General features: G+C 44.5%; 1 protein-coding gene across 8 annotated transcripts in view; it reads left to right on the top strand.

Moving 5' to 3' along the window:
* Positions 1–276: 276 nt before the first annotated feature.
* The window catches only part of LOC133509419 (pantothenate kinase 1-like), a 31,590-nt gene continuing 10,207 nt past the window's right edge, over positions 277–21,659 (top strand). For 2 of the 8 annotated variants that reach the window (XM_061836370.1, XM_061836368.1), the window contains exon 1: positions 15,140–20,027. Coding sequence is in view for 3 of the 8 variants with exons in the window: in XM_061836375.1 (XP_061692359.1) it covers positions 937–1,189; positions 7,678–7,824; positions 8,821–9,026; positions 10,212–10,465; positions 12,213–12,389; positions 12,764–12,887; positions 14,145–14,270; positions 14,931–14,990 (1,347 nt within the window). In the remaining 5 variants the exon portion in view is untranslated. The other 6 variants (XM_061836377.1, XM_061836375.1, XM_061836376.1 and 3 more) reach the window with 6 other exon arrangements.

Here is a 21,659-nt window from a genome sequence, read left to right as displayed (position 1 = left end):
GGAGGTCAATTTCCTTGCTTGGTGACCATTAACTTGGTAATATCAGCGTAATTTTTTTCTTTAAGTGGGCGTGGTTCGACTTGCATTTTACTGCAGAGTTTATAGGTCAAATTATTTGTCAATGTTTTTGAAATTATATTTGGACATATTTACTCTTTTTATTTCATGACAACCAAGTACTTATTTCTGACAGTTCTCAACTGCATATGGCTTATATTATTATCTAAAACAAAGCTGTACAATTTTTGCAGTATTTTGAACACAGCGTAGTAACCGTGACAGGCGGCTTTGTTTCGTGCGCAATCACATCAGTCGGGTATGCAAAGGGGGAGTCGGGGTGGACTGCACGCTGCACGAGGAATGACAGCGGCTCTTTATAAATACATAAAGCCGAGACCGCAGCTGCACACCCCCCTTTGCGTGCCAGCCTGGGCCAATAACATCCCCGCTTGTGAGCCGTACCCTAGGACGCGCAGTGGACTCGTTTGTCATTTCAACAGGGGACGAAAAAAACCGGTCCAAGGAGGTGAACGGGTTTTTCGGGGCCTCGCACTGTGACGTCGAAGACGACGCGGAGCCGCAAATGTGGGGAAATGACCGCGAGTGACCTCGAAGCGACAGCGACGGTTAGCGCCTCTCGCGCTTTTTGATTTCTCATTAAAATAATTTAACCCGTGTTCAGAACGTCAGTTCGGTCCCGTTTATGCGTCAAGCCGCGGCAAGGTTGTCATTTTGCGGCTAACGTGTGCAGGCTATGCTAATGTAGCTTGCTTGGTTCGTTTGGCACCCGTAGATGTTCCGGGGAAGCTAGGCTAATTTAGCTTTCGCGGTTAGCTTCCCGGCACCCGTAGATGCTACAGCGAAACTAGCCCCACTTCATCCCCGTCTGTCGCGGTTCGCTTCGCGGCTGCGAAAATCGCAGCGCCAGCGGCGGAGATGGACAAAGCAAAGTCACTGGTGGACAAGAAGGGGGCGTCGGGACCCTTCCGCCTCAACAGCGGCCCGAGCCAGTGGAGCTGCAAAGGCCTCCTGAACGGCTGCGGCGGCATCGCCTCGACCAGCTCGCCCGGCGGCCAGTACGAGAACAGTCGCCCCGTGAACCGAGGCGAGGATGCGGCGTGCAACGGCTCGCCTGCCAAGAAGAGCCGGCTCCGCAGGAGGACCGAGTCCGTGAGACGACACAGACCCCGTAAGTGTGCCACATAATTTGGGAATGTTTTGTAACACGCCACTGTCAATCATTTTGTCATTTTCGTTTTTTTGGCTTCTTCCGCCCGGCACGCTTTTCTTGCTAGTTTGCAGTCAGTCGGCGTCGCCTTCTCGGGATTTATAGCCCTCCGCTGCGTTAGCCGCGTTCTGATTGGTCGACGGCCGGCGGTGGCGAAGCTCCTGATAAGTGGGCTTGGCTTGGCGCGTCCAATCGGCGCTTGACTCTTGTCTCCAGGCCGGCGTGCGAGTGGGGCTAGACCACGCCCACTTATTTACCCAGCCTTCCGGGCTTTTTTCAACGTGAGTGAAAAATCGGCCAGTTGAAAAGTTGCTGGTTTTTTTTTTATGTCAAGAATATTGAAAGCGAGCTAAACTCCGTGAAATTTTGCATTTCTGCCGCATTTTCTGTCACAGCTTTTCGTTCGTCAGCTTACGATGAAATTCAGAAGTCAAAAGAAACCTGGTGAGTTTATTACCTTGTACTTAGCCACAGTTGTAATATCTCTGCTCTTAGTATTTCCCCCGTCATTGATATTTAATCCAAATTTGAAGCAAAAAAAAAAAAAAAGAAGGACTTTACCGGGTTCAATTCCCCCCCTGACATGTTGCTTCTTCACACCTCCTTGAGCTGAACAGAGGCGAGATTGTTGTAACAAAACCTGCTTTTGTTGCGCGGCTTGCAGAGATTTGCTGCACGTTTCGGGGTTTGGTGAAAAGTGGAGACTGTCAACGTTCCAAATTTGGAATGGACTGGACATCGTTTTTGGGCACGGTTCCACTCTCAAGGAGCCTTGACGTTATCTTGTCGTTAAAATACATAAACGGCGTCTCGATTATTAGTTTGTTTGCTCGGAAAGTTACGAGATATTTGAGCAGTGTTTTTCCTGCTTTATACTGAGGTCAGAGGTGGTGCCATTCTGACCGTTCAAACAAATGAGCTACTTGTATTATATTGTTACTAAGCAAATCATTGTCATTCCTTAAAACATGACATTTGCCTTGAAAAACTACTTGCATCTTTGGATGAGACTCAAAAACAGGATTGAACTTTTTTTGTTTTTGTCGCACACCCGTCTTGTTTTGTCTGCTCTCAAGTAATGATTCAAGTTTATCGGGCATGGCGTCAGCCGACACGCTGACATCTTTGACGGTGCGCTATTTTGGAGTTCCAGTCGAGCTTCTCGTCGCACTCGTCCGATAATGTTTTATCTTTCAAGAAGTGGAAGAATTTGTGAAATAGTAACGGGACTTAATGCGATTGGACGGCGACCGGTTCAGGGTGTGCCCCGCCTCCTGCTCATTGACTGCTGGGATAGGCTGCGGCACTCCCGCGACCCTTGTGAGGATAAGTGGCTAAGAAAATGGATGGATGGATGGATGGATGGATGGAATGGGCCTTATTGAATTATTAAAAAAAAAAAATACAGAAAATGACTGCTGTTTAAAATGTACTTTTTCACTTTTTTCAAAATGTGTCCAATCATGATATACGGGCAAAATATGATTTTCCCTTTCTTACCTCATCTTGATAACCTAACCATTTCTGATTGGCTAGGAGAAATCACACCGCTCTATAGTTGCATATTTGCTGTGGGTTGTGGCGTTTATATTGATTTAACCTTAAGTAACCAACTATGCCCCCCCACCCCCAAAAAGAGCTATGTCATTTTAAAAAAAATGAAAAAATTCTTGCAAGATTATTTGGAAAAGCTTGCATAAATAAAAAAAATAAAAAAAAAAAAAAAAAAAAAAAAGCTGTGGACTGAATGTTCAATGTGCCATCACTGATTTAAAAAAGAAGACTGGAAACTTTCCAAACTACACAGGGCAGACATGTCGGTGCCAAATTCTGCGTTTTTTTTTTTCGTTGACAAGATTCAGCGATGAGTGCGCATAAACGAGGAAGGTGTGAGCATCAAAGAAGCGGACCCGTCGAAGTAATTGGGGTCCCGCCGCCGCCTTTTTTCCGGCTGCGTTATCTTTGGACGGAGGCCAGTCAGCCGTCCCGATGAAGCCGAATGCCACCGAGAGCTTTTCGCCAGGAATGTTTGCCCCCTCGGGCGTGTGATTTTTAACCCCACGTTTGTTTCCTGCTCCACGTTTCAGCACAAAAAAAAACAAAAAACAAAAAACTTCCTTTTGTCTGACAGTATTGGCCTTAGGGTGCATTAAAATGAACTTTGTACTGTCAATGGGGGGAAACGTTGTGTGTCAGACTAAAAATGCTGTAATTTGCATGCCAGGCCTGCGGGGGCAGTGGTCCTATGTAAAGAAACACTAGCCTAGACTTCATCAGCATCGAGCGTGGGTTTAGAATTTGCATTAATAAGTAAATAATGTGACCTTGTCAGTCACGAAAGTGGTGTACAGGATTAAACGTACACTTTGAAGGTGAGGTTATTGGCACTTTTTGTTCAGGAAATGGCCGAAATATTGCTACCTCGGCTTTCTAATTCCAGTCGGAACACGTGACGTAATTTCAGTCTGGTGGGTTTGTGGTGGTGCCAATTATTGGACGGTTCTTTATTTTGGGCACTCTTGACCGAAACCACTTCCACGATGCGCTAAATCGTAATCGAAATCGAAATATTTGCAAGCGTTTCACTTGAATTTGGCCAACCAACGGCAAGCAAACAATCGATAAAAAGTTGAAACCACCTTACAGAATCTTACAATGGTGTGAGTGGTGAAGAACTTGAGTCAATGCTCGACATCAACTCTATTGTTCGATGACGGTTTTATGAGTCACACGGACTCGTGCGCGTCCTCGCCGAAAAGAAATCCGTGACATCAACTCCGGGGAATTGCACTCGGAAGAAGCCCGACTTGTTGTGCAACAATTCCATCAGATTCACTGTAACGTGAAGCTTCTGCTGTGGAAGTAGATTCGTGCCACCAGGATTTGAATTTGAAATGGAAAGTGAAATTGGATTTGAATTTGAACTTTAAAATTCACCGTCTGTGCCACCAGGCAGGGTTACTTGAGGTCAGAACCGAACAGAGAGCCAATCGCAGTTAGGCTTTCTTAGTCACGTGACGTCACACACTAAGAAAGCAGAACTGCGATTGGCTGGCTGGTCAGTTCTGACCTGAAGTAACCTCACCTGGTGGCACAGATGGCGAATTTCAGACAGCGAATTGTAGCCGGTTGAATTGTTAACCTTGAAAAGTTCCACTGAAATACAACTATTAAAAATGCGATGACGTTACATTTCATATTCAAATCCTGGTGGCACTAATCTGCTTCCATATTCTGCAAGACAACTTTGAGTTTTGTCTGGTTTCCGGTGGGACACTCGGGGAGCCGAAGGATCATTTCGGTTGCTTTGGGAGGAAGACGGGTCAATAAAAAGTTGAAATGGATTCATAAAGACGCTGGATCCCGTACGAAACCTCCTGAGTCACTTGAGTTGGAGGCTCTTTGTTGTCTTATCGCAGACACACGAGACTCTTGCAAGGATGAGATTAAAGGTTAGCTCGTTAATTGGAAAGTAAACAGAAGAGCTGAGTTCTATCAAGTTGATCAGTAAGCGTGGATGCGATAGATGAGTCAGCTATTATATGTAATACGCGCACAGCCGTCGTCCTTGAAGCTACATAAACGCCTTCCGCCGCCCATTTTCTTCCTTGACTCGATTGAGAGATTTGCTTTTGAAATTGTTTTTAGTTTTTCTTTTGGAAAAAAAAAAAAAAAAGTGCTTTTCTCTGAAAAGTAGACTCCATTACGTTAGTAAGCATTTGAATTGCCGTGAGCTTCTTCCCACGCATTTCAAAATCATTGTTAGTGGTTTATTGATGCTTGAAATTTTCGATATGGGCAATTAATTTCAGCTTTTGACCGTGACCTCTCCTGTGTTGTTTTCTTTTCTGTATGCTTCTTCTTTATTGTTTAGATTTGAGACATGTAGCACGACACGTCTGCGATTTGGGCGTGTTATCTCGTGTTAGGTCCAAACACTCCTCTGTTTGTTGTTGTGTGTTTTTTTTTTTGCGGGAGGGGGAGCTCATGTGTACAGACCTGAGATCAGGTCAGTGGGGGAAAGGGAAGCAGAACGAGGGTAGAGGTGACCCGGACCGGGTTTCGAAACGAGACACCGTTTTGTCCGTTGGCTGCGTCACGACTGGCAGGTGGAGCGGGCCGCGGCGTAAAAAGAAGAAGAAGAACATCACCTGACTGCCACGGCCAGGCAGTCAGGTGATCACGTGGAAAGTACTTCCGCCCCCCCCTCCCAGGAAATCTGCAGTTCCCGGAGCCCAAAGGTTCCGGTGGCAAACATTGACATCAACGTCCCGAGCGCCAAAAGTTTCTGCTTCTCTTCGGCGTCCGAATTCTTGCGACAATTTCCTTTGACAAAGACGAAATAACCACAGGACGAAAGTTACGCATTAGTTCCCGCAGTTCTTAACCAGAGCCTTTCTATCGACACGTCAACTAAAGTCCCGGAAACGTTTGCATCCTGGAGCTAGAGTGCTCCAATCAGAGGTGGAGACCCTTTGGCGGACTTGCCAAAAGTACTACCCCACTGACTTTGACTGCGATGGTCCACCAAAAGTTCCTGGGAAAATTCATGCCAGCTAAAATTCCTGGAACTAAATGTCTCAAAGCACAGCTGGAAACCGTAGCGCAAAGGTTCCGGGACCTCTTGAACATTCTACCTCTTTGCTCGGTTGCGAAGTTACACAAAAACTACATTTAGACAAAAGTTAGCATGGCTGTCCTCCGAAGGTTACCAGTTTTTGGTTCATATGGGTCTTGAGCTTCTGCATGCCCCTTCTCCCCCCCCCCCCCCCTTTTTTTTTTTAAATCTGCACTCAATCAGGATGTGGGTCACAAATTGTGGCCGTCTGCTTTCGCTCGTAGACGCGCAAGCTTTGCTTCGTGGTCAAAATGTCATCACAACGACGATGGACACACACACACACAAAAAAAAGTCAAGCATTCCGCAGCAGCTGGCTGCTTGCTGTTTGTTGTACGTGTGGCGTCGCCGGGCTCGGCGCACCTGAACGACACCACTCGTCTGGCTTCTAAAAATAGAAGGAATTCTTATTTTATAATATTTGTCAGGCTAAGCGAAGGCGCTCTTCCACACCTCAATCTCGAACGATGAACTCGTACAATTAAGACCTCAGTTGCTTAAAAATGGGGGGGTGGGGGGTTCCCTCATGATAGTACGACTTTATTCTTACACAGTCGCCACTTTCTGCTTGCACTATTACTGAATTATAAAATGACACTTTCATTTTTGAGTCCAAAGAGAACATGAAAACATAGTCACAATTTCATGAGGGAAAATATTAGAATCCTGTGGAACATGAAGTCCTAATTTCATGAGAGAAATGTCATTTGTGATCAAAGTCTCCTTTTTGCGACATGAAATTGTAATTTTTTTCAAGGAGAAAGTCACAATGTTAGGAAGAAAAAATGTGTTTTGAGAATCAAATCCCAATTTTAAGGAAAGAGCCGTGAAATGTGAAAAAGAGATGATATCTCTCAGAGAAAAAAAACAACAAATCATTTGAGGATAAAGTCAGAATGTTACGAAAAGATAGTTCTCACATTCAAAAATATGAGGATTTTCGAAAATGCAGTCATAATAGTATTGGAAAAATAAATCAAGCAAAAAATTCAGGATACATAAAAAGATGTCATCTTAGTACAAAAAGTCTTAAGGATATTGAAAAGTTCTTTACAGGAAGTCGTTCAGTCATTTCAATATAAATTCCTAACATTCTCAAAGAAGAAAAAATCATGATGACTCTCTAAGGGACAGAGTCTTATTTTTATATGGGGGGGGTCCTCTTCTTATGCTCAGACGAACTCAGAATATTACGTCATTCCTCAGCATATTATTCTCCAAATCTTCACTTCAGATCATGACTTTATTTTCTTAAAAGTTCAGCTTGACTTTCTCAAAATGAATACATTTGAATTCTTGTAAAATTGTGATTTTTTTTTTTTTTTTTTGGAACATTTACAACTCAATTGATGTAGTAGTTTGTTCGTTTTTTGTATAATTTCACATCTTTTTTGCATGAGTGTGCATCATAAAGATGAATTCTTAGCATTGAGGTTTGTTTGGTCCAACCCTGATCGATTGATTGATGAAAGGTTGCAATCTCTTATTTCACCATTATGATGCGACTCTGAACAAAATGAAGTTCAAAGAGCGCAAAAGAACCAAAAAGCACGAAGAAGATGATGAGATGGAGGCCGGAGAGCAAAATGGGATCGGAAGCAACAGAGAAGTGTGAAAAGGAAAAGGGGGGGGCGGGGGGGGGGCATGATTGATGGCGATGTGCGGGACGGACGCAGGGAGGGAGGTTGCCTGTTTCCATGGCGACCGGCGCGGCACCGCTACGTTCCGGCCCACCGACGAGCAGGTTGCGCTGTTTTCACCCGCCCCCTTATACCGGAATCTCGTTGCGCTGAAACGAAATGAGCCGTCATCCCCCTTTGTCGCCCGTTAGCGTTCCCGTGGTTCGGGATGGACATCGGCGGCACCCTGGTCAAGCTGGTCTATTTTGAGCCAGTGGACATCACGGCGGAGGAAGAGCAGGAGGAGGTGGAGAACCTCAAGTCCATCCGCAGATACCTGACCTCAAACGTGGCCTACGGTAAAACACAAACCGACCCCCCCCCCCACCACCACCACCACCACCACCACCTGTACATGTCGTGAAACAGTCAACCCTCGTTGGTTCCGAGTGCGACGACCAAAATCTGCGGTCACTTGGGAATAATAATACAAATATGAGACGGCTTCCCCTCCGAATGTTTATATAGTCAACCTGCGTTCATAACCCGGAATAGATGAACATCCCCAATGTACAGTGACCAGATTATAGTTTTACTTTGCCCACGTGCTTAGAATACATTGAAAGTCCTTCAAAGAGACTACAACGTCTGAAAATGCCTTATTTGGAATATTCCATCGCACTTACACCTACTAAGAAATGTGAGACGATTGGAGAATTCTCGCAATGACACAAAGAAGATGTCATGTGTGCTTGCTTCGAGCTGTTTTTTTTTTGTCATTGCCAGTTGAGGTTTACTTTTAAAAGGGCGTAAATCAAACGTGAAACGTGCAACCAAACCTTCTGCTTCATTCTCACAAGTCCCATCGTAAGCTTCCGGTGTGAAACAGCGAACAGAAGTTGGCGTGAAACCTTGGAACAGCAACACATGCAGAGAAAACAAAAGAAATAAACTACCACAACGTTCAAACAATAGTCCGCCGTCTTATTGTCAACACGTCATGTGAAACGCCAAAGATGGGCGACTGCAGGATACGACAAACATCGTCACCGGCGTGCGTGTACTGCAAGTTTCCTCGAGTGCGGGTTCCTCTTCATTTTGCGCCACGACGTAGTACGACTACGACGAAGGTGTGCGTCTGGAAAGTCTGACTGCACGCTGTCAGCGTACCCTATTAATAACGATTTATTAAAAATCTACACCGGTATAGCAGAGTTTTTACTCCAGTTACTGCGTTTCGCTGCGAATACTGGATGTCGCAAGCGAGAAATATTGGCGGGCGGGCGAGGGTCGAGCGGGACCACGTCGGGAGCTGAAACGCCGCGAGCGTCCCGTCTCTCTTTGTCCGCCGCCAGGCAAGACGGGCGTGCGCGACGTCCACCTGGAGCTGCGCAACCTGAGCATGTGCGGCCGGACGGGCAACCTGCACTTCATCCGCTTCCCCACGCAGGCCATGCCGCGCTTCATCCAGATGGGCCGCGACAAGAACTTCTCCAGCCTGCACACCACGCTCTGCGCCACCGGCGGCGGCGCGTACAAGTTCGAGGACGACTTCCGGACCGTGAGTGTGTTTGTCTCCCTCGCCCGTTCGGATGATGTTGCATGGGAGCATTTCTGCTTTCTTTTTGTGATCGTGAGGACAAAACGTTCGCTTGAAACGGACGGACAGGGGCTCTCTTCCCTTCTTTCGAAATTGCTTGAAATGTCGAATCCGCCATGCTGCCGACATGCTACGATCATGTCCAATAATTTGGAGGCCCACTGTATATAAACTCTACATATGTGTGGCTGTTAACATTTGAATACAGTATATTTATATTTGTTGATCCTGCACTATATGCTACGCGTAAATTTGATTCTCTTAACCTTTTGCAACGAATTCACTTGGTTAAAATGTGCTTTTTCATTTAGTTGGATACATATTTATCAAAGTCTATCCATCCGTTCGTTTTCTTTGCCGCTTATCCTCACAAGGTTCGCGGAGCCCATCCTAGCTGTCAACGGGCGGGAGGCGGGGCCCACCCTGAACTGGTCACCAGGCAATCGCAGGGCACATGGGGACAAAACGGCCGCACTCACAATCACACCTCGCACATCCCAAAAGAGGAGACTAAATTGCCCGTAGGTGTGGCTGCGAGTGCAAATGGTTGGTGGTTTCTCTGTCCCCTGCGATTGGCTGGCAACCGGTTTAGGGCGTACCCCGCCTCCTGCACTTCCAAGTGCTCACGCTTTCAATTTTTTTGCCGTCGTTATAGCCATCCATCCGTTTTCTTCGCCGCTCATCCTCACAAGGGTCGCGGGGAGCGCTGGGGCCCATCCCAGCTGTCAACGGGAAAGAGGCGGGGCACACCCTGAACCGATTGCCAGCCAGTCGCGGGGCACATGGAGACGAGCATCCATTTCCCCTCACAATCGCAATCAGAGCGTCCAATTAATGATGCACGCAACATTAAATGGACACTCTAAATTGGCTCCAGCACTCCCCGTGACCCTTGTGAGGATAAGCGGTGAAGAAAATGGATGGACGGATGATTTGTTGCAGCCGTCACACGGCGGCGCCCGACGGGCTGTGGGCACCAGGGGGCAGCATAGCGCATCTTGTCCTCACAGCAGCTGACGCGTTTTTCAGTGACCATCCGGATGGACGAAGGCGCGGCTGCGCAAAACGACGTCGTTTTTTGGGGGGGGGGGGGGTTTTGCGTTTCCCGTTTCCGGAGTCCTAACGCCGTGGCCGTCGTCCGTCCAGATGGCCAACCTGGAGCTGCTGAAGCTGGACGAGCTGGACTGCCTGATCCGCGGGCTGCTGTTCGTGGACCGGGTGGGCTTCAACGGCCACCCCGAGTGCTACTACTTCCACGACCCGTCGGACACGCAGAGCTGCGTCAAGCAGCAGTGCACGCTGGACAACCCGTTCCCGATGCTGCTGGTCAACATCGGCTCCGGCGTCTCCATCCTGGCCGTCTACTCCGAGGGCGACTACAAGCGGGTCACCGGGACCAGGTCGGTGGCCTCCGTCGCTTTATTACAACTGGACCGGAGTCACTGAATGAAATACGGATCCAATGAAACGCCTTCTCAACATGAAAACAATCGAACATATTCAAATGAATAAAACATCTTGGCGTGATGATGAAGGCGCAAAGGACTTTTTGCACTTCACTTGGCTTTAACGTTTCATTTCTTTTAGTACATCTTCATTTATGTTCCGTACATGTCATTTTAATAGTTTCCAAAAAAATGTATCTCTCCTCTATTTAAACTGAGTGTTGGCGTTCATACTGTGTCACTGGCTTACAATAACAATCGCTATATTCATTCAAACTACACAGTAATTCCCTTCAGTGACACTCATTTTTTGTGCAAAATAATTATATCATAGAATGTAATTGAAATGATGTATAATTACATAATATATATAGAATGTAAGAAATGCTCAAAATTTATGAATTATGAATTAGAGTATCTTTTCGGATTGTAATTTTTTTTATATAACTATAGTATTTGTGTAATAGTTTTTAATCAAGATATGCAGTGACACCTAAAAATGTCTTTTGAGATGATTAAAAATCGATAAGTTTCCCGCTCACATCAGATAAATGATTGTGGAAAGCGCTTTGTGCTAAAGGTGAACATAGTTAAAATATTTACGCCACATCTTTTTTATGTAATCTTGCATGATGCAACAGATTAGATAAGTGAATTTATGACGCAGAGGAGCTTTTTACACATTGCTCAATTGAGGTTGCTCATGAATTTTCTCAGTCCACGTGAATTTACATATTTACAAGTGTCATCAAAGTGGTTCGAAAACTCCCCGGTGCCACGAAAGCAAGAAATACATTTTTATTTGTTGCAATGCTTGAAGTGATGTGCGGTCAAGTTTATTTGATTTGATTTCAATACTTCTTTTTGTGTATTTCTCTGGCCTTCATTTTTGTTCAGCATTTATTCCCTTCATCACCTTTTAGTGTTGTTTTTATTGTTTTGATTTGTTATGTTTTATAAACACAGTGAAAATTTGATACAACAAATATCGAGATTGTCGGGACTGCACGTGTCCAGAAATAGTTCAGCGCTTCTTACAGGATCCAGTTCCAATGGGACTTTTGGTTCTTTTTGATAGAGTAACATTTTTTTTTTTTTTTTTTTGGTCAAGCCGTTCGCCTTCGGCAACAGAATCACACTAATTTCTCACGGTTCATGGAAGTGAATCGTCAACAACGTCGTAGCAAGTATGGATAAAATGTGAAATGTCAAGCTTTTTTAAACATTTGTTATTTCTAATAACTTTGTACTGCATCGGGCCCAACGAGCGTACAAAACAATGTTGTACCGTACAGTACTGTGGGTGCATAGGGCTTTAAAAAAAAAGACATTTTAAATGTAATATTTAGTATCATTAAGATTGACAAAAATATGTCTAAAAATCAAACTTTCTTCACGTGCTTTCAATCCTCCGGTTTATGCGGCGATGTGGCGCTAGCATTAGGGCGGCGCTAGCGTTAGTCCATCTGGCTATAAGCCACGGTACACAGAAAGAGTTTTAGCATGAGCCTAGCATTAGCTTAGCACGTTAAACTCTTATCTTAGCGCATTAACCTCTTTCTGCGTACCGAGGCTTACAACCAGGTGCGCTCTGTCGGCCGGGAATTACGGTAGTATTAAATGGACGAAAATACATCTTTTTGGGACGGCTACTTTTCATTTCCATAGTTGTACGTACTGTACATTGCTTTTATTCCTCCAGCCTGGGCGGCGGGACCTTCCTCGGCCTTTGCTGCCTCCTGACGGGCTGCGAGACGTTCGAGGAGGCTCTGGAGATGGCGAGCAAGGGCGACTCCACCAACGTGGACAAGCTGGTCAAGGACATCTACGGCGGCGACTACGAGCGCTTCGGCCTGCAGGGCTCGGCCGTGGCGTCCAGGTGTGTGCTCGCCGCCGCCGGGATGGCCACGAGTTTGTTTCGATGCTTGTCGTCAGGAGAAATAACACAACATCCAGAAGTGTCATTTGCTCTTTTTTTTTTTTTTAATGAGAAGGGTAAAAAAAAAAAACCCAAATTGTAAATCTGATATATGTGGATAAAATTTGATATTGTATTTTAAGGCCCGGTAGACCGTAATAGTGACAAAAAAGACAAAGCCAAGCCAGAATTTCTTTGCCCGTTAATCTGCATTCAGATCAGCTCCAAGGTTGAGCCATAAGGCCAAAGCAGAGATTTGATTCCTTGTTATCTGTTAGCTTGTCAACAACAACAAGCGTTGACACCGGATGTGATCTTCTTTCGTTGTTCTTCAGTTTCGGTCACATGATGAGCAAAGAGAAGCGCGACACCATCAGCAAGGAAGACCTGGCGCGAGCCACGCTGGTCACCATCACCAATAACATCGGCTCCATCGCGCGCATGTGCGCCGTCAATGAGGTAAATGGCTCCAAACGGTCAAATCCACCCGCGGGCCGCGGCGGGGTTGTGGTTTGTGACTTTCTGCGTGCGGTGAGCTTCTTTACAGTGTTGCCTTGTGGCAATGGCGATCAAGCAGCATTGTACAGGGCTATCACGGCACGCGGAGCCGCGGCACTTGCAGGAATAGAGTGTGTGTGTGTGTGTGTGTGTGGGGGGGGGGGGTCATTTACAATATTATTTATATATATATATTTTTTTTTTCATGATGTGCCCGCGTGGCTTTTCTCTGGGTGGGCGCTCCGCTTTCCTCTGACCAAAAACGTGCTTCTATTCATCGAAGACTCTAAATTGTGTGATTGTGAGTGCGACTGTCGTCTGTCTCCGTGTGCCCTGCGAATGGCCGGCGACCGGTTCAGGGTCTGCCCCGCCTCCTGGCCGACCAGAGCTGGGATTGGCTACGGCACGACCGCGACCCTCGTGAGGATAAGCGGCCTGAAAAATGGATGGATGGATTTTTTTGAATGAATATTTTACAAAATGTTCAAATCATTGTTGGATATTTACTCATTTGAATAATTGCATAGCTTGTTTTAAAAAAGCAAATAAATGAATAAACTCAATCAATAATTTTAGAAAATTGAATAAAAACGTAGAATCATGATGAGAAATTACTTTAAAATTTAAATACACACACACATATATATATATATATATATATATATATTATTGTTGTTGGTATTTCTAAAATTTTACTGAAAACAGAATCATTTTAATATTTAAAATAATCGTCATGTATCCCGCGTCCTCGTTAGGGTCACAGGCGAACGGCTGTCCATTCCAATGGACTTTTTATAATACGCTCTATAGTATCGATATTTAAAAGAAATGAAAATTAGTCATTATTTTGAATATTTATCAGTATTATTGTTGTTTTTGCCAATTTGATATGTTTTTAAATTGTACTTCTTTATTGTAAATATACTTCTGTGAGGTGAGTTTGTGCTGGCTGGTGTTTATTATAGATGGGTATTTTTTTCAGCTAGTTTGCTCTTCCAATTATCAAGTCTGCTCTTGAGTTCCCTCACTCACGCCACCGTGTGGCGAGGAGGTGGCATTGGCATTTTCAACCCTATTTTGTTGATTGAAAACACACGGACGTGGGTTTGTTTGTTTGGTTGGTTGTTTTTTTTTTGTCCTTTATTGTTACACCGCGTGTCCGTATGACACTTTAATTGTAAGTTCGATTGACAACAAAGACACATTTTTACTCGGCAGAAAATTGAGCGTGTGGTGTTTGTGGGCAATTTCCTGCGCATCAACACGGTCTCCACCAAACTGCTGGCCTACGCCATGGACTTCTGGTCCAAGGGACAACTGCGAGCGCTCTTCCTAGAGCACGAGGTAAAAAGTCACATTTTAACAATATTAACTCTTAGATAAGTACAACCTGAACTTCACCATTTCAATATACAGTAATGACAATTGCTGACTCTTTAAACCTTCTCAACCTTCGCGTGACGGTCAAATGCTGAGCTGAAGTCACCGGAGAGTCCAAATCAAAGCGGTTTTGTTCACTCTCTGAGACTCATAGCGCTCACATAGTTAGCTTTAGCGGCTAGCACCAGAACCCAATGTCTTTGCTTGGTCTTTATTCTTGTCTTGGACTTCAATGCACACCACTTGTCACACAATATCTAAATCGATCATTTGTTCACAACAAGCTTGTTCAGACTAATAATCATTTTCTAGCATTGGAGGAGGAGCAAACACGGCTACATCTTCACTCGGCGCTAATTGTCGTCAGACTCAATGAGTTCGCACTTGTATTCATGTCAAGGCAATGGCGTTTTTTTTTTTTTTTTTTTCCCCCCAGAGCAAATTGATTGAATGCATGATGCTGGTCAAGGAGTATCGAGATTATTTCTTTATAAAATGTTAGTTGAGACAAATATCACTCGTATGTCTACGAAAGTAGCTAAGGTAACGTGGCAGTCTGCGCTTCTGTCTCACGTCAATTTGTTCCCAAAAGGCTTCTTAACACATTTTGGCGGTTCCCCTCAGGGTTACTTCGGAGCCGTGGGCGCGTTAATGGAGCTTCTCAAGACTACCGAGGACCCCTGAGCCGCCTCCCTCCCTTCAGTGCTGCGATGTCATCAACTCCGGAAACGCCGCAGAGGCCGCTCGAGGAATCGCTGCCAGACAAGCTGGGGAAAAGCCACGGGGGAGCGCGTGTACATAGCCGACAAAGCCGAGAGGTTGTACTATTGTAATCGCTAATTTATGCTAATTGACTGTCTTTGCCTGAGTTTTTAATGACAAGTTACTGTAGCAGTGCGGCCCCTGGTGGTGAGTGCGTGACAACTCAAAAGGGGATTAGCCAAAATGTGGCTAAGCTAATGGATGCGTTGTCCCAATGTGATCGAATAGGAACTCCCCTGCACATGGTCTTTTATTATTATTTTTGACACCCCCCCCCCCCCCCGTCCCTTTCCAGACTCCCAGTGTGGACCAACAGCGTGTCTTCTTCCGAGCTACACTTCAGTTAGCGTCTTTTGTCTTTCATCACCTCGCCGTGTTTTACCGCCACCGAGATATTCCTCACCACACTATTCAGATCAAATGAATCGAACAATCAAAAAAACAGTTCTCTCTGCGAGCTTTTCAGGCCATGTTGACATGTTAGAAGAGGAAGTGAGCAGAGGAGGTAATCGAGTGGCGTTAGCATCTTCAATCTGGCTTCAAAGTCCTCTGTTCACAACAAAGTCATCAATTAGTCCTGTCAAGCTGATGAGAACACAAACAGGAAGGAAGAAGCCTGCCAAAGTAAACAAAATTAAGCACGGCCTTCTGTGTCCATTAAATGTAAAATATGACACAAACCACTCAGCAAGTAGCGTAAGATCTCAACGTGGCACGAGAAGTTATTACACGACATAGAAATCAAAGTTTACGAGAAGGTGGCCAGTAGTCCTTCGAAGCCAGCAGTAATGGGAACACAAACCGCAAGTAAAAAAGGCTTTCAGTGTCTGCTTACCGCTAGTTTGCTAACGCTAGCTTGCTTAACCATTCGGTGGCGAGCACATAAAGCTAACCTAGCAGCCAAAAATGGGGTCAGACGTCCTGTCGGTGATCCTGTCAAGCCAACAGGAATGGGAACAAAACCGGGAAGTATAAATCTGCCAAAATTAAGGATGCGTAACATAGCCTTTCCTGTCTGCGAAATGCTAAAAGTGGAGCGTCTCGAGCTCCTCGGCAATTGCCCTGACACTTCTTTGTGCCATCTACCCTGCCTCTGAACTATGACCGCTGACACGCTGTAGCATTTAGCGTCAGTTTTCATTGAACAATTTTGTTTCCTCCTCCCGGGTGGTTCTTTCGGTCAGGTCCGAAGACAAGTAATATTCATAATGCTGACGCAAGCACGTCTTCTTAGCATTAACGTAGCATCTTGGGTTTCCCGTATTTGCACTGAGCACGTCAATATATATCCTTGAAAGCGCACTCGGCTGTTTGTTGGCGTTCTGGAGCCTTGTTTGATTGTCCAGGGCGCTGCCTTTTTTCCCCCCAATGTCGGCTTGAAGCGAAATGCTTGGAAGTTGTGAAAAAATGGAATTCCTTTGCCTCTGTCTTCACGTGCTCCGTCACGCTTTTTCGTGCCACCTAACCTTCTGTAAATGACCTCTGACACATTTTCGCTTTTGGCTTTAGCGTTGCCACCGGTGATTTATTTCGTCACGTAATAATCCGACGTGACCCAAAACGTCGTAACGCTAACATAACCACAGGTACTTAGCGTTAGCATAGCATCTTTGGTTTAGTGCGTAGGTCGATTAACGGAACACCATGTCCTCTAAAAAGCGCACGCCGCCATCCGCTGGTGCTCCGTGGCCTTGCTAGATTGCCCAACTTTGGTTTTTTGTTTTTTTTTTCAGGGGTGGGGTGGGGCTAGCCACTTCCTGTTTAGAATCTTCCAACCAATGGGAGGAGAGCGCGATCTCTTGGTTGAGCCATAGTGGGAAATCTACTAGCTACATATGATACTGCTGAGTAAACTGAGTCCATGGTTGTTTTGTACTTTTGCAGTTCTCTCAGAGCAAGCGCGTCACCCCCGCCCACATTGGGTGGCCCCACCAATGTCGCCCCCATCATAGCTTGCGAAAACGTCTCAGACTCTTCACACCTTAACCATCGGCCAGAAACTGCAGCCAACGGTTTCTCCCCAGCACGTATTCTGCGTGTTTTCTTTTCGTCACGCTTGCCTCTCCGACGCTGGGACTCCCCCAAAGCCCCTTTCCATGTCCATGCCTTCATGTTTGTGATTTGATACCGCAGTGTCTTTCGCCTGTTTCATACGGAGAGCTCGCAAAATGGTTCGGCGTGAGACGTGAACGGTTGGGGTCTTCCCTGCCCCGACCCGGCCTTACCTTTTTCTACAAACCCACCTCTCTTACGGTTCTGATACGACCTCCGACGCGCGCATCCAACAGTCGTCGGACGGTGACGATCGCTTTCGACACAACAGCGCGTGGGGAAGCGAGTGTCGGGTCTTCCCGCCCGCCGCCTTACACTTTTTACGCAGTCCCACCTTTGTTACGGTTGTACTACCTCTTCTTCTTTTCCTTTCGGCTTGTCCCGTTAGGGGTCGCCACAGCGTGTCATCTTTTGCCATCTTAGCCTATCTCCTGCATCTTCCTCTCTAACCCCAACCCCCGTAAACGGTTGTACTACCTCCATAGCCGGAATATTGCCGAATAGATTTCCCCCCCCCCCCTCTCGTAATGCGTTGGTACTGAAATTAGAAAAGACTCAGCACCCGTCATCCGATATTGTACCTACAACTGGACTTGAATCCTCTTTATTAATATTGAATTGTTTGGGGGTTTTTTCCATGTCGGTTTACGAGTTCCGTTACGAGCGCGAACGTGCGCTAAGATACGAGCCACTCCGTGCGTTCCTGGCGGCCATTTTGTGGTTAAAAACATCAAATTATGTACAGTTAACATGTCCAGTTGTGGTCGGAGGGTTTTTCCTGCCTCAAAATGAGGCCACAGCGTGTGTGTGTGTGTGTGTGTGTGTGTGTTTTATTGTGGTTGAACATTTTCTCAAAATATGCAACCTACCTTGAAAACTGTCTGTGTACTTATTATCTGTGAGATTAGTTTATTTTTGTTTGCCAAACAAAACAATATTGACATATTTGAGAAGTCACTGAAGCGTCCTGTCACTTTGGCATTCGGCACGAAAGAACAACTTGTACAATTTTAGGAGTGGCCGATTCGTAATATCCGAGTTGCAATTCAAAATAAGCCAACTCGTGCTACGCTGGTCCAGCAGGTAACCGTTTTTCATCACGGCAAAGCATTAAGGTGGCCAAAAATGAGGCAGATTTTCTATACATTCCTGCAGGAAAAATCCTGCAGGAATGTGCGCACAACCACAGTCGATTCTAATCAGATCTCATTGCGATAATCAGATAATAACGGATCCATTAATTGTGTTTGTAATGTTGAAAGTGGTTGCGTGACGATTTCTGTGTTAGCATCAATGCTAACACAACAAACTTGGGACCACGTCTGTATCTATAAACATCTGTTTTGCCCGACCGACAGCTATTTGGCTATGCAGTTAGCGTCTTGACGTCGGGAAGCCATTTGAGCGTTTATTTGAAATCTTCCATATCCATTTAAGGTCGAAGTACTGTAGTAGTGCTGAAAAAAAAAAAAAAATAAGGGCCACTTGGATATGCAAGTGTGACAATGGGAGAGGAAGGAGTTTCCTCTCCTCCTTTTTGTCATGTTGTACTTTATTTGAAGGCCATCTGAGGTTGTTTGTTTTTTCCCTTTTAACAAATGTGTCACGACAAGCGCTATGCTGTACATCCGCGCCGACGTTACTCGCGCAACCTGAAAAAGCTTTTTTTTTTTTTTGGCATTTAAATTCCCCATTGGTTGTTCAACAAACAAGTCCAACTTTTAAGTTTCAAGCGACACTGAGGAGAAAAAGTTGATTCAATATCAATGATTGTCCAGAACGTTTGACGTGTTTAGTTATGTGTGTGTACGTTTGGGTGTGTTTGTTACCCGCACTGAGGTTGATGTAAATATGATTTTGTGTGTTTGTAATATTCACACAGGTTATTGTAAATATGAATAATAATGATCTTTTCCACACCAGCATCCTGTCTTTCGTTTTAACATGGGCAGATTTCACAAACATCTCCTGTATGGCGTTATTTGCAGATTGATTGATGTGATGGAAGAACATCATTTAGCGTGTGTGATGACGAGCGGGGAAGTCGTGAAAACTTATGATGTGATATTGCAATATTTTTTGACAATACCAATATTACAATAGAAAAGGGGATCACGATACAGAAATGGCATTAATTGGATGAAATAACGGATGCATTTCAACTTCTGGATTTTTCCTGCAGCACAAATTCCATCGCGGATTTTATGATGAAATTATATATTGGAAGAAAACAATGTGACGCATTTTTACAACTGCACTGAAGATACAGCAATGTTTTGGATATCATCGAATACAATTATGTAACCGCTCTAATGTTTTTTGAATGATATCAATGGCGTCACGACGGAGCCATCGCGCACTAAATGTTATGTTGGTGACGTCACAATCTTGATGTAACAAACGAAAGAGCAACAATATTTCGCAATGACGGTTCAGCTGTATAACTTGAGCATTTATTTTGGGGGTTGTTAAGTAAACAAATGAATCTTGTTTGTTGAAGTTTGAGATGTTTGTGAAAGCTGCCGCTGGTTGATCATTTCTGCTGCTTTTAACACACGAGAGAAAGAAAAAAAAAAACACGCCACGTGCAACGTGGACGTCATGATGTGAACAAGACTTTTTTTTTTTTCTGGAAAGGAATAAAAAAAAAAAAAAGTCCCTCCCAAGTGGTCGAGTCCCTTTTCTCGTCCTTCTTTGAAGCGTGTTCGGCATGTGGGCGTGAAGAAAGTCAGAAAAGAGGCGAAGCGAGCACGTCGCGTGTCGCGTTGAGAAGAAAGCGGACATTCCCCCCCCGCGTGCAGGATTGAATATACGTTATTTGCTCGGCCGCGAGTCTTGCAGAACACCTTGACGGGGTCGCGGCAGGCGGAGCGAGACTTTCTGGAGGCCTGTCGCTCGGAAAACAATGTAAGTTCACTTTCACATATTACCATGATGATTATTATTATTGTGATGGAAAGTGAATTCTTACAAAATGTCCTCGGTTTTGTGTGTGTGTGTAAATGATTATTTTTTTTTTTTTTAAAGATATCGTCACTGACTCTTTCCGTTATATATGTATTTATGTGTGTCTGGCAAGATTTCAACCAATAATTATTAAAACTACATTCAAACTTTTCAAAGATAAGCAGTGCAATTGGAGTTGCAGTCGTTTTTTGCTGTAATGTAATAATGTGAGGCATTATGCACTTGACAAGATTTTTTAAATTTTTGTGTAAATCTACACCACTAGTGTGGAATGAGCAAAGTGTCAAAAAGTATGATTTTCATTGTCACAGGAATCCTGGACTCAAACAAACATTCATTGTGCCTCTGAAAAACGCTGCATGGAAAGTACTTTTTATTCCATTTTCAAATGGATTTCTTCAACATATTGAAACCAATAAACCGAGGTGCCCTCTGTAACGCTAAATGTGAATCGACAATCTATAATAATTTCACCCATTAGAATCATTCCAAACGCATTTTAGGTGTCACACTTTAACCTAGCGGCAACCGCTCAGCTTCTTTCAAACACATCCATGTTGTGTCAATACATAAAGTAAATAATCGGTTATTTGTTGGTAAATGCAGTAGTTTTATTAATTCAGAGTTGTATTGATTTCCACCTGGTAGTTTCATGTACGTTACCTGAATGTTTGTTTCAGATTGCTAGCTTGACTTATGGTAGAAGCTAACTAGTTTGAGCCAGCTATCTACTTTTTACAGTTTATTTATATGCATGTCCAATGTCACAAAATTGAGAATATGTGTTGTTGCATTACCTGCTTATGGTTATTAGCTGCGTAGCGCCTCGCTAGTGTCTGAGACTAATATGAGAGGTCGCTAACCTGAGTTCTTTCCTCTATGAAGCCTTTACACAATAATTCAGTGTCCAAGAGTCTCTAAAATGATAGTTTCCCTTAAAGCTCAATATTATCTTTTGACAACCAAGGTCCAAATATAAAATCCCCACTTTTACAATGGAATTTTAGATAGTCAAATAGTAAACATGGTTATGTAAAAACAAGTCTGAACATTTAATAATAACATCAATATTGAAAATTACTAAACACCCTTTCTTGTTTATTTTGATAAAGTCAACACAAAATGTATGTGTTCATAAAACTAAACTAAGGGCCCAAAGCAATGTAACACGAGCTAGCAAAAGAAATGGCTTCAAACCCAAAAGTCCTGTTAGTGTTCCAAACGCTGGGCTCGAAGGATTCTGAGGTTCTCGTTCATTTGCCCAGCCTCACCGGTCGGTACGCGGTCCTCTCCGTTGAAAGTCCCTCATCGTCATCGTCTTACTTGCGTTAGCTTGTCGCTAGCTTCATAGCAAAGTCCAGTGCTTCCCATTAGCCTCTGTCTTAGCGGCTAACTCCTCCACCTACCACCACAGCAAGGACCTTTTGTTTCCTCTCTGTCTACACTTTAACTAGCTTTATGTATTAACTTTTTACAAGGTAGTTGGATTTACATTTGTAGATCAGCAAGTGTGCAACGACTATTTACTAGTTCGGTTTGGAAACTAGCTTTATTTATTAGCTTGAATCTGTT

This window comes from Syngnathoides biaculeatus, chromosome 12 (genome assembly GCF_019802595.1).
Source record: "Syngnathoides biaculeatus isolate LvHL_M chromosome 12, ASM1980259v1, whole genome shotgun sequence".
NCBI classification, from domain to species: domain Eukaryota; kingdom Metazoa; phylum Chordata; class Actinopteri; order Syngnathiformes; family Syngnathidae; genus Syngnathoides; species Syngnathoides biaculeatus.
This window is presented reverse-complemented; position numbering and strand designations above follow the sequence as displayed.